Below are 14,186 nucleotides of genomic sequence, written 5' to 3' on the forward strand. Positions count from 1 at the left end.
CAACAGGGATTGCTGTCAAAGTATCAGTGAATATGACGAATGACAGAGGGAGTACACGTGGGATTCAGTTCAAGCAGGGTAAAATGTTGATTCATGACTTCTGAAAACCCCACTGGCTAACTTCCTTAAAGCTTACAAGACTTTTCTGACCAGATTAATCTTCCAACCAACTTCTCCCCAAGCACAACAACACCAGCAGTCTCACTAAGGCATTACAGGAGTCTCTCTGCTGCATCATTCAAGGCATGTTTTGTGCTGGAGCTATTCTGGTGAGCCTGAGTTGGTTTCAGGAATCCCTCATCAGTTTTTCTCTGGATACTTTTTTCTGTTGGACAATGATCCAACGTTTTTACCAGTTGGGTTTTACTGCACTGAGCAGATAACACAAGCCACTGTCTAATTTATTTTACTTCTTGACAGTGTCCACAAATGATTTATTACCTCCTGTCACAGGATCCTGATTGGGCCATTCCTGCTAAATGAGGCAACATTAGCATAAACAGTTATGTGAGGACACCATCCTTGAGGTCACCCCCCTGCCTACCTTACCAGTTGATTGGTGAGTCTATTTTTGCATTTGAGGGAAGGGTCTCAGGGGTTTGACTCAGGGAACATTTAACATTCCTGGTGTCACTGTGTGTGTGTGGGCTGGCAAGAAGAGACAAATGCCACTTTATTCAGACTCTGACCTCAATCCTGATATATATTATGAAATGTCTCTCATGATTTACGGTCTGCCACGATTAAATCTGATTTATGAAAGAAAGTGCATATGGTGTTGAATGACGGCAAAGATTCTCTTGTACTTACGTTAACTTGACTGTGTTTGAGGCAAGTACGGATGTTCAAAAAAGTGCAGATTAGAGCAAAGCATGTAGACCTGTGGGAAAAGTGTATTACTTACTGAGTATGACTACATGGTCACGGTGTATCTGAGACTTCCCATCCGCTTTCACTGGAGGTTCACTCTCCTCTGGTCACAAGTGGAGATACATAACCAAGCCCAGCTGAAATTCCAGCAAAGAAGCGATTTATATACATTACAATAACTTAAAAACACAGCCAGAGGTAACCATGAGAATCCAAATGATGTTGTGTGCTGGAAATGCACAATATAATGACTGTGAGTTGTGTAATTCACATGCACTGTTAAGTACAGCATATTGGAGACACATTACAGCTTAATGCAATGCAGTAAAAGAACACCACAAGCAACACTTACCACATATTCCCATATGAAATGGTGTCAGCAGCAACTAAAACAGTTTCACAATAATTGTGTTTTTCCCCAAGACCGTCACTTTAGATAATCTTAATCTATATTTATATTTGAGCCACAAGGTGTAAAGTACTAGGCACAATTTCCACAATTTAAGTAAATATTAAGGAAGTTTTAGTCCGGATGCATGAATGGAAAGCTTGCATGAGAAGCGCGTGTGGATCAGATTTTGAATGTGCCTCCGCGGCCGCCGTACTTGTTGTGTCGAAATAGGAAGCACAACCTGCTCACTGTTTAGTAGTCGGGCTAACATCTAGCTAGGTAACACAATGGCTGAATATTCTCACGTGAAATCAACCAAACTGGTTTTGAAAGGTTTAAACAAAGGGTGAGTGATTATTTTACCTAGTACCACTAATCGCTACTGCTTGCAACAGTATTCATGGCTAGCTAGCTGAGTGTCTGTAACTCATGCTAAAGCTAACTGAGGCTAAAACGTTATTGTTGCCCTATTTGAAATATCCGGTAGGGTATTAACGTTATGTTAAATTACTGTTTTTTTTATTTAGTCACGCTTAAACTTTCAACAACCATCATGGTGAGAAAGGCTGCTGCAGATCTTCAATCTCTTAGCTGTTTGGGACTAGCTAACACATTAGCCACTTGTTTGACGAGCCACAAGCTAAACATAACAACAGTGGTTCAATTATGTATTATGTATTTTATCCAAGAGAAGCTTTAGCAGCAGCAGAAATGTCAGATAACGCCAGGTATTTAAAATATATTGATTTTACTTGGCTAAAGTTAGATGCAGAAAGCCTCATAGTATGTGGTAAAATGAGTTGTGAAGGCCAAGAAAACCCTCTGAGAAATAAATAAATCACAGTCTCAGGAGGGAAAGAACCATAGAAAATTACAGATGGCAGCATAATTGTGGAGCACAATGTGAATAAAAACAGGATAGTCAGGCAGGATCGTTCCTAACCACACAAACAGAAGTATCAAAAATGTTAGCCTTGTATACTGTTTTAGTTGGAGGCACTTGAATATATACTTTAGTCAACTAAAAACAACATTTTGTGTGGAATTCAGGTTTCAGCACAACACAATTAATTTAAAGAGTAACTATAAGTTATTGTTTGTGCTGACCTCCTGATGTTTCATTCACTTTGCTGCACAGGTGTAGTCCACTGTCATCACGTTCATGATGGGTGTGATTGAAACAGGCATGAAACCTTAAATCAGACAAAGCAGTGAAATGCTGCTCCTCAGTCTGTTGTTAAGTTACTTTTTCAGGTCAACAAGGCACAATACCTTCTGATAATCGTCTCGTGCTCATGTCCAAGAAGCAAAATTGAGTTTAAAACTCAAAAAAGTGGTTTGTTATTGACTTTAAAAACCTTGGAGTTCCATTTGAAGGAAAATGTGTTTATCAAGCTGGTTAGGAATGAAGATTTTTCTTCTGATTAACATTTTATTATATTTTTCACAGGAAGAAGAAGAAACATAAAGATAAGAAAAGAAAAATGGCGAATGAAGATGAAAAACATGATGTTGTTGGTATGTGTATCCTCTACATTTCTAAATTATAGAAGCCAATGAGTGATTTTTTTATAGTCTGTTAATCTTTCTATTAAGCGGTGAATATTCTTGTAGCATGTGCTGTACGTGAGTGAGAGAAGCTCTTTTTTATGCTCTCTGCAATGACGGGAGGAAATAAGCTTGAGAAGTTCAATGGAGTGAAAATATAAATATCTCTCATTGCGGTATTTGCATGTCAAAATATTAGCCAGTATTCAAAATCGATGCCCAATCTGACCACATACATTTTAAGGTACATTTACATGTGTTTGTAAAAGATAACTGACGTGGAATTAACATTTTATGTTTCTATGCTGATGAAAACAAAAACCTCAAAGCTGGTTTTAAAAGCTACTGATGCCAGGAGTTATTTTGAATATTGAAAGACCTTTGCAGGGCTCCAGACTGTGACCGTTTAGTTGTATTTTGCAACCACTTTGGAGACAGTGCTGCTAAATTTCATAACTATTAGCAAATATGCCCCCTTTTTTAAATGATTAATTTCCATAATAAATAGATATTTAGAAATAAATTTGACATTGAAGGTTAACATAATGTGTGTTAATCACATATAATTCTGGTTTTCTGAATTTTTCTGATGTTATTTCTGCTTAAAGAGAGAAAAAAATAGTTTAAAGAAGTGAGCCTGGGAACATGTATACCTAAGAGCACTCGCCTCACAAAACTCCTGTGATACATGTAAGTTAGCATAATACGTTGTACAGTTTAGTGTTATTAATTCTTTAGTGCTGCGTGGTTATGTATCAACATTTATGCGCACTGTTTGTGAACTTTCTTCATGTTACGCTTAGTGTTTGTAGCTCAGAAGGAATCCATCAAGCTAGCAGCACAACACATGAAAGCAGCCAAATCTGTAAAGCCTCTCCAGGTGTTGCACCCTTGATAAGAGAGAGCATAGAGCGAGTAAGACTCGGCTCGATGTATAAACCATAAATTGATTCAAGGGTGCAAAATGTTTCCGTGCAGTGTTATTGAAGGCTACTGTCTTACTTTCTCTGGTATCAGAAAAAGTCAACAACACAACAAGATGTTATGAGCTGATCTCAGGGAAATAAAATGAAAATATGGGAAACCTGTTAAAAACTACAAAGTAAAACAGCACATTGTTACTTCTGTAAATAGTCTATTTATTACTATTTGTACCGGTGCCTCTAAAAATTTTCAGTAGAGAGCAGCACTGCTACTATTGTGTTATAGAGACTATTTTGGTCATGGATTGTTCCTCCAGTAACATCTAAACCAACTGAGAAACTTACAGCACTAACGCTTTGTTATAACTGTGCCTATACAGCATCTCATAGAGTCGCCATCTTAAAGTAATTCCACTGGAATATGGTGCCTCTTGTGTGATTTTTCCATGACTAATCCCAGTATGTTATATAAATACAGTTTACTCCAAAAATTGTCCTCTGAGTGGATACTGCACCTTAAGGCAGCTGTGGCTTTCGAGCGCACAGCGGTGTCATGTGTTATTACACCTTTTGACACGGGTCCTTCTGCTCCCCAGGTGGCTGGTGGTCTGTCAGCAGCTTTGGGGAAATCACTGGATCGGTTGCCATAGAGATGCAGAACAACTCGTACATCCATGCCCTGGATAGCGGGCTCTTCACAATCGGTGCACCACACAAAGGTAAGAAGAGTGACTTTGGTTTGTCAGCACAGTAGTAGTCTTTTCAAGTATATAGAGTTTATTTCTATACTAGAAAGAACAGTTTGTACTAATGTTTCCACCCGATATTCCTAAGTTGTTGAGTTTTTTTTTTTCTTGGTTGGCCACTGCTGGCAATAATTTCTACTCCGCTAGGTCATATTTCTCAAAATAAGCCAGAGACTCATTAACAGTGGCCCCTGGGGAACACTTCTCCCACTGACTCATTCGGATTTTACAAGTATTTCACAAAGAATTTTCAGCAATTTATTTTTTAATTCTATTGTCATTTATTGAAAGTGTATTTTTGCTCTTAACCCAGATACGTTTCTGAGCCTGAGAAGGACACATTTATGAAGTATTTTTAAGGTCATGTTTTGTGTAGAACATTCAATAATGCTCTAAACTGGGATTATGGCGGGTTAATAATTCAATATTCAGCATTGTACTTAAACTTGAATTGTATAGTGATGATATGTTATTGTGTTACAGTTCTGCATAATGTTGCTGCCGAATTATGTCATATATGTTTTAATATTAGCTGCAACGATTAGTTCATTCATTGATTAGTTGATCAAGAAAAAATGAATTTAGATAAACTTTTTTGTCAGTTATCAAGTGCCAAACATTTCCTGGCCTGTAGGAAATCATGATATACATTTCCACTATTAAACAAAAGCAATAAATTGAGAAAATAATTTGCAAATTGATAATGAAAATGATAGTTTGCTTCTTTGGAACACATTTAACTGCACTGAACAACTATTTGATTAATTTATATGCAACTCATACTTACTGCAATACCATATTGTGATATGGTATATTGATGCTGAACATAGTCTTTTATGAATATATAGATCCGTATCATCCAGCCTTCCTCAGGATTAGAAATATGTATATGTAGCACAGAAGAAAAGAGTGGGACTTTACCTTGCAAGGCAAGATTATAAGCCGAAATAACACCATGTAGGATGTAAGATTTTCTGCATTTCATTTTGCCTGCATCTTAAGTGGAGATGCAAATTGTAAATCTACTCTACTTATCCCACAGTTGTACCAATATGAAGAACCTGAAACTCAATTTTGAGGTTGCGTTTACTGTAGGCTCCAGGCACTGTGAGGTTGAAAGGGGGAGTTTGCCTTCAGTCCACAAAGCAGTAACTATTTAAGTAGTAAATCCAGACACCAGACTGAAAAGGCTGAACGGGGGTTGAGTTGAGGGTAAGGATAGAGCTAACTCTGAGTTTCCACTCACTTCTGCCTTCAGGCACTTCTGAGGGAGTGGTGCTCATTGAAGCAGGCTACCCAGAAAGAGACACTACTAACAATTAATTCAGCCCACGTTTTATTAGAACCGCTGAAAATGGCAAAGAGATTGAAACATCCCAATTCCCTTAGTGGATCCTCATCCTCTGCATGCACATAAGCTCATTTCCAGGAGATGAAAGAGGGCGCAAGCTAGAAGTATAGAAAAGAGAGATTACAGATTTTCCTCCCTTTACTGGATCGTTTTTCCACATGCGCCACACGGTGGATGATACAGCATTTTAGAAAACTGCCAAAAATGCTCACACATTCACCTACAGGTTAGAGGAAACATGCTGATGTTCTCTCAGTCAGCTCTGAGGGTCAGCAGCTGACATATTTCTAAGATAATCAGCCTTTTGAAAAAGCAGCTTATGTCACGTTTTACCTCTACTTTATTAATACTTCCCTCGTTAATGTCTCGCAGGGTCTGCTCTCCCATGACCTGAACCCTGCATGACGCAGTTTGAATTGTGTGATACTGCGGTTCATGGTAAAGTTCAGGAAGTGACCTAATCTCACGGCGATCAGTTTTATTAAATCATGAGACACCCAGGAGACCTCAGTATAAAATAAAGCATTTAAATGCAACACAACAGTTCTTATTCTTATCTTACTCCAACTTCCAGCGTGTGAACTGGAGCCAGCTCAGCACAGCATTACGTAGCCAGAAGGTTTGCATTATTAATTACAAGAATGCATAAGTCAAACGCAAAGCAGGTCTCCAAGGAGTGGAGGATGAACTTGGTGTGAGAGGGAAATATATACATTTTGATTTCTGCTAAAAAACTAAAAAATGGGTCAAGCATCTTGAATCATTATAGAATAAAAAGCTATTTTAACAGGTAGAAAGGAGCCTCCTGAAGAACAACTCTAAACACAATGAAAAGTGAAAGAAAGAGAAACATTCATTCAACATGAGGACCAGAATAATGCCACATCAAAAAAGCAACACCTACAACAGTAAAATCTTTAAAAGGTAATTGTTTTATTTGCTTCAGATGATGAAGGACCTGACCCTCCAGAACAGTTTACTGCCATCAAGGTCTCAGACACAAGGTGAGTAGACAAAGACAAAGTGGTTCTGCATCCGTAGATAATCCTCCGCCAAAAGATTTAATAGGAAGCCGCTGCAGGGGCTTTATGCAATCTATATGTACAAGAGTAATTTACCTTTGCGTTGGCCCTTCCAACCTCTCCTCGTGGAGGCGGGCGCTGCCAATTCATGAGCTACAGTTGAAATCAAAATTCTTCAACCCTCTTATCTTACAAGTCAAGACAAATGTGAACAAAACTGAATGAAAACATGTTAAATAAGGTCAAAGTTTAATAAAACATATCAGTGATTTTTAAGAAGAAACATTTCTCTATATTTCGAGCATCCTTTTGCCCTTTATGACATCAGGGTTCTCTTTTAGTGTTTTTGGCCGTTCCTCTTGTGCACAAGATTCCACCTCACTAATATTCTTTGGTTTCCTTGCTGCTATTGATTTGTTTAAATCCGACCAAATTGCCAAACTTCAATTTTCCTGGTATTTCAATGAATCCATGATGCCAGTTGCTGCAGCAGCAACACACCCCCACAACAGGACAGATCCACCTCCATGTCCTACTGGAGGGATTGTGTTCGTCTTGTCATTTGCCTTTTCCTTGTTGCGCCAGACATTCCTCTGATCCATGGGTGCAGACAGCTCATAAAACAGGCTCCCAGCACTCCACAGGCCTACCCACTGCCTTTCTTTCATATTCAATTCAGCTTCTTATGTTCTTTTTGGTTCTGAATGGAGGGTGTTGAGGCATCCAGGCTTGAAGTCCTTCCTTGTTAAGTGTTCTTCCTATAGTCTGTATTGATGCTTTTGTTCCTGCCCTCCTCAGGTCTTGGCAAGTCTTTGGCAGTAATACGGGGGGTTTCTCGCTTTTCTCAACGTTCCCTTGCTGAAATTTTACTCTTTCTTCCACACCCAGGACGGTTTGCTGCTGTGCTGTTAGTTTTAAACTTGTGTCTGATGCTGCCAACCAGCTTGGAAATCTTCTTGTGACCATCACCTTTTTGTATAATAAAATAATCTCCTCTCTGAGGCTGTTCCTTTTTTGACATGCTTGCTGCTCAGCATGAGCAACTGCATAGGCGGGATTTCTATCTTTGTCATAGCTGGAACAAATTCAATGAGAGGAAGAAAATGTGTTTTGCAATTATTTGGTAGCCTTACTTACTAGCGAATAAAAAAACATTACACAACAAGTATTAGATGAGAGATGCATACATATGATATTGTCGTATTACAAAAAATGCTACAAAGAAAATTTACATATCATTATCACAATGATTATGTCCCTCAACTCCCTTATACAAATATAATCTAATTTATAAAATCTCTTGATCTTCAGAAAACCTTTAATGTGTAAATCTGTACACACTCAGCGGGGCTGAATAATTTTGATTGCAACTGTATTTCATCAGTCGTGGCTCTCAGATCTCAGCTTAACTCTGATGTTATTTAGCTTTTCCTGTTGTGAAGATAAAATAATCTGCCAAAGAGATGGCACATATTAGCTTTTCCTGTAAACGTCGGCTTTTAATGAGGCCGTGCTGTTGTCCTGCCATTGTGGAATTCATTTGGTTGTTTTTGCTGTTGCAGGATAGCCCTGAAGTCTGGATATGGCAAGTACCTGGGTGTCAACTCTGAGGGTTTGATAGTGGGACGCTCTGATGCCATTGGCGCCAGGGAACAGTGGGAGCCAGTCTTCCAGGATGTGAGTGTAATCTTGATGCGCATATAGATTTGACGCACTTGACCAGCATTGAGAAAGCAATTCAGAATTTAGAAAATAATCTGCAGATTAACTAATAAAAAAAAATGTTTTTAGCTTTTTTTCAGCTAATAAGGAACTATGATGAATATTATTCTTTGTTCGGTGTTTTACCATGTATGTCATGAACAAGGGACCCTTTTTTTTACCGCTCTCTCCTGCCTTTCACGCCTCGCCTCGTGGCTGATTGGAGTTCAGTCCATGAGAGATAACACTTAGCTGTAGTCAGGAACAACTAATTCATTATGCAGAATGCATCCACCTTATCACTGTGGCGCACTGCTCGCCTTGATGCTTTGTTAAACCCATAAACAACCTGGCCAGCACAACCTTGAGACTCTTTTACATCAAATATCAGGCAACCTTTCATGCCTGTCACAACAACCAATCCCACTGCAATTCTATCTAATCTACTGCCTCCTCCTCTGTTTTCTCTCTGTTCTGCCTCAGGGCAGAATGGCTCTCTTGGCAGCCAATACCTGCTTCATCTCCTACAGTGACAGTGGGGACATTGTGGCCAAGACCAAGACAGCGGGGGATGACGAGATGGTGAAGGTGATGTGTAAATCGTGTTTTCCACAAGGTTGCATGTTAATCCTGTTAATTTTAAGCATGCAGTCTCCGTGGGGACCTGACTGTTGAGGAGGAAGGGGAAAATGTTTATGACCTCACTTCAGGGGGGATCAAGGTATTGATATTTAATGCAAACTCCTCTCCCTTTCTGTTTTGTTTTTCCTGAATGGTGAACAGATCAGATCGAGTGCGGAACGAGAGGTCAAGCGTAAGGATGACATCGCCGAAGAGGACAGGGGCAATGTGAAGTCCTGTGAGGTCAATTACGTGTACGTAGCTCCACTGTGTAGAGCTTGAGTGCTGATTTAATACACAAGTAGCCCGGTCAGTAATAAATGAAGGATTCTCTCTGCATATTACTTTCAAATTAAGTGTCATTCTCTGCAAGGCTCAGTAGACCTTTTGTTCTTTATGTAAAGTGCAATTTAACAGTCAATCAGAAGTTCCTTCACTCAAGTGCTTAAGAAATTGGGTAGTGGGAGGTGTTGGCTGCTGTTATAAATAGTTTACATGCATGTTAAAAACAGAGTGACCAGAGCAGCAGTCCTGTGGTAAATACTATATTTTTTTAACTATTAGAAATGCAACTCGTCCAACTGAGGAGCTGTGAGATAATTAACTGCATAGAAAACCATAAAAAAAACAACACATTTTGCCTCAGACACTGCTTTGTTTTAAGTCACGAGCCTAATAAAGGTTGACAACAATTGCTCCACAGTATAATGCACCTCCCACACACCACTCCCCAAAACAACAATACACACAAATAAGCAGAGTGTAATCAATTCATTCATCTGACGTAGTTTCAATAGCAATTACAAATGTAGGGCACTCTGTCATTCATCTGACACAAGTGTAATTTTTACTTTTGGATCAGCACAGTTGCCATTTTCATGCCCAGCACCCACGATGTGTACAGTATGTAGCAAATGTACATCCACCCACGGGTGTGTTGGTCTTAAAATGAGGTTTTGTCATAAAGATTTCTATCTTGAGGCGGCAGAATGTGGTTGCACCATTGACCGGCAAACACCTCGTCCAAAGTCAATTGCTCTGTATTTTCCTGCTGTTTAAAGCGTGCAGTATTCCTATAGTAACACATGCCTACATTGGTGAGTTCTCAGCATGCGTTACACAACACTGCCGTTACACCCTGAGTCCCTGTGTGTTTAGCAAGCAACCGTTTGCCTCTCCAGCCTCCTGTGTCTTCCATTTAAATAGTGATGAGCCGTACCTATGATCAATTTAGAAACTAAATACAACACCTTTGCATCTTTAGCCTCTTTTGTGCCCTGATTATGCGCCATATAACTAAGTAAAGTGCAACTGGACAAACCCTAAATGCACATTATACTATGCATTATAAATCATTTAATAGGGCCTGTAGTATTAATTTCTAAAAAGTATTCTGGTATTCAATGAATTTATTGTCATGTGCATTAAACTATTTACAGGATTAAGTGTATTGGATTAATTGGACATGATCATGATCACTCAGATCTCTGTATTCCCACAACTAAAAGGTTTGATGAAAAGAAAAAAAAAAAAAAAAATCTCACAACACAAGATCCACTTATTTTGTGTTTCCGAAGCTTTCAACTACATCCATAGGCCGTTCACCGCTCAGAGTCACTGTTGTCATGGAGATGATTTAGTTAGTAGATGTTTTGAAATGATGTGTGTTTCTGTGCAGTACCCACACACAATGAAAATCATCTTTAGCCAAGTAAAAAACATGTATAGAGTTTATTGTAACTGTATCTCTTGGCTTTCTTGTTTCTCCTGTTTCAGACCTTGGAAGTGTCTTTTTTTTTCCCACAAGTGGAAGCATTATATCAATAATTGCACTTGTGTTTCACCCCCGCTTGACGTTTCACGATTTCAGCTGTGCACCTTTCAGGCTCTTCCGAAATGAGTGCCAAAGCACCTTTTTCTGATTGAGGGAACAAAAACTGTGATTTCCTCCCTCCCATTATCTTCACGTTGTGTCAGTCTGCACCTACCAGATTTTGACAACAAAATCACATCCCTGGATGTGAGATCACGCCTTTAAGCTACCGCCTCATCGCTATCGAGCCTTAAAGATGCAATTATTGGTCTGCTAGAGTGTGATGAGAAAACAGGCAACGCCACATTTCAGCTTCCAGTGCTGCAAGTGTTTTATATACGGCCCGTCTGCTGGCTATTAAGTCCCAGGCAATATGTCTGAAGCCGTTTTTTTTGCTTGGCATGCTTTGGTTTGCATTCCCCCTCTATTATTTGTTTTAGATGAATGCCGGGGAAATGGACTCATCATGTTGACATGTTGATAATGGCTGCCCTTGAGCCTGTGTCTTGATGTAGTGTTTAGCGTCTAAAATGCTTTTCAGGATGGAGTGCAGCTTGGGAATCGTAAAGCACAGACAGAGCAAAGAGGCGCTAAATATCAAAGAGCTTTCTGACTGGATGCTGGGGTTGTTGTGTTAGATACTTGAATATATTGTTAAGATTGCTTACGTTAAAAGAACAGATTATTTTAAGCTCTCCCATGCACATTTATAAGGGAAAATGTTCCTGAAGGTTCACAGTGACAGAGGGAGGAGGATGAAGTACGCACTTCCGTGCAGTGGTACCTTGCTAACGATCTGGCATGAATAAATTCTCTTGATTAATATGAAGAATATTCCACCGTTGTTAACAATGTCACTGTTATCCTCTGTAGAGCTTCTAGCTTTAGCTGAATATTTGAATAATAGTAGTGTATATGTTGATTTGTGGCAGCTAGTCAGCTTAGCCATTCAGCTTATTGCTATTTAGCTGCCACTGACAACATTTAGACACTTAAGTTAATTCTTGGGCTCATTATCTGGATTTTCTTTAAAATTTCTCCTCTTATAGCCTCAGTGTCAGTTCTCAAAAGAGGATAAGTGGGGGAAAAATTCAGAAATTTTAGGGTGAGTCTGTGTTTATGTGTGTGTGTGTGTGTGTGAATCGAGTCGTGAGTCATTAGCCTTTGCACATCCTTTTGTAATCGCCTTATTAATGTTGCCGTGTGAATTACAGGAAGAAGTTTCAGAGTTTTCAAGACCGGCGGCTCAGGGTTAATGAGGAAGACGCCTCCTCGCTAAAGAAATCCAGAATGGAGGGGAAATTCCATGAAACTCTCCTTGACAGGTGTGAAAATGCGTTCAGTAGATATTTATTCTCAAACACCTAATTTACATTTTTGTATCATAAGTCTTCCTGAAGTGTCCCTTTGTGTATAAAGGAAATGTATGTATCTCGGTATAAAATCAGACTGCAAATTTCACGCACTCACTCGCAGCATTCATTAAAATGTATTTTCAAAATACATCAGTCACTATCAGTACTCTCTCACACAGTGAAACACAAGGCCAAGCGAAGGCTGGCAATCTCTGAATAGTAAATGTAATCAACTTGTAACCCTCCATCTACAACATGAGAAAGAAAAGAGGTGCACTCTGTTTTTATTGACTTCTAGTTCTCATTTTATTCATGTTTGCTGTGCATCGATAGATGTGTTATTTGAACAAGCAGAAGCACATAGGCATATAGTTTAGTAACCATATGTTGTCATTATAGTAGACTGAGAAATCTATTTACATCATCATCATCATCATCATCATAGCAGTCATAAGCATCATAACAAGTAGGATATGTGAGAATTCATGAGTATGTGTCATATCTCACATAAACTGTACAAGTGTGTCAACAGAAGCACTAAACAAAGCTGCATATTCACCGACTGCACAAGGTGTCAAAAGTTATTTATACTGATACGGTAAAATATATGAAGCAAAAAATACATATATATTATTTTATATTTGTAGTTGACACTGAATTAATTATAATAAAGTATCAGACAATATATTTGTTGCACAGACAAACTGTAACACTGAATGTTTTTTTCATTACAGGAGAAGCAAAATGAAAGCAGACAGGTACTGCAAGTGAAGACTCAGCTGAGTAGATTGCCGCCATGTCTTTGTAAATGTCTTGATTTTATAGATTTGACCGTTTGCTTTGACATTTAATGTACTTTTTGTTTTTCTTTTTTAAATACGTTTGAATAAAATGGCACGGTCAAAGCATTCATTTTGGTCTGTGGTATTTTTTGAATTCATCATATTGGTGACATTTACAGAATTCAGGTGACACATGTGGCTTATTTTGTGTAAATTCACTTTGCTGTGGGGACACCGTCTGTTAGACCTTTGGATTATAGGATGTCCCGTGGTTTTGGAATGACTATCCCATTTTATGGTAGTGTACAATGATCGAGAGGTGTGTTAAATGATATATATATATAAACTATAACTGAGCTGGTAATACTCAAATGGAAAACAAGTGCCACTCTGACCTTTCACTAGCCTTTGGTGAAAGGTCAGAACATATGAGTTATTTATACTGTGACTCTAATCAGTTCGCAGTAAGTTTATGTGATGAAGATAAATGTCACCTGAAAAAAGTAATATGTTCATGTACACAAATCAAAATGTGGGAAAACTGAAAAGAAGTGAGTTTTCTTGCCTTCTGGTTGAGGTGGTTGAGCCCTAGTGACGAGGTGCGGCTCACAGTTGACGTCGCTGTTCATCCCAGAGGTGTTGATGGAGTTGAGGTCACGGCTCTGTGCATGCCAGTCAAGTTCTTCCACTCCATCCCTTTGAAAAATATTTCCATCGACACACTCCAAACCATGAGAAAACAGCTACACCAGCAGATTATGCAATATTAGTAGGTTTTGCAGCAAGGGTGCCAGCCTGTCAACGTTTTTCTTTTCTTTTCTTTGTCTCAAGATGTGATAAACAGATTATCTTTGGTTTTTTGGCCAGGTGACCAAACAGGACAAGCAGTTTAAGGATGTCATATTTGGGCTTTGTGAAAGTCATCTTTGCTGCTGTGTGACATTTTATGGTCATGAGTAATCATTTAGTCAAAATAATCAACTGATAATGAAAATGGCATAAGTTTTAGTGGTGATTTAGTGTCACTGCCTCACATTACATGGAAGATATTGAAGAAAATAAA

The 14,186-nt window shown here is 38.9% G+C and overlaps 1 protein-coding gene across 1 annotated transcript; it reads left to right on the forward strand.

Moving 5' to 3' along the window:
• The first annotated feature begins 1,488 nt into the window (after window positions 1-1,488).
• Window positions 1,489-13,249, forward strand: frg1 (FSHD region gene 1). Its single transcript, XM_070827648.1, has 9 exons — window positions 1,489-1,607; window positions 2,712-2,779; window positions 4,329-4,451; window positions 6,776-6,833; window positions 8,414-8,528; window positions 9,036-9,140; window positions 9,336-9,427; window positions 12,201-12,311; window positions 13,076-13,249. The coding sequence occupies exons 1-9, from the start codon at window positions 1,549-1,551 to the stop codon at window positions 13,110-13,112; spliced, it is 768 nt and encodes a 255-aa protein (XP_070683749.1). The 5' UTR covers window positions 1,489-1,548; the 3' UTR covers window positions 13,113-13,249.
• The last annotated feature ends 937 nt before the right edge of the window (window positions 13,250-14,186 follow it).

Source organism: Pempheris klunzingeri, chromosome 3, assembly GCF_042242105.1.
Source record: "Pempheris klunzingeri isolate RE-2024b chromosome 3, fPemKlu1.hap1, whole genome shotgun sequence".
NCBI lineage: Eukaryota > Metazoa > Chordata > Actinopteri > Acropomatiformes > Pempheridae > Pempheris > Pempheris klunzingeri.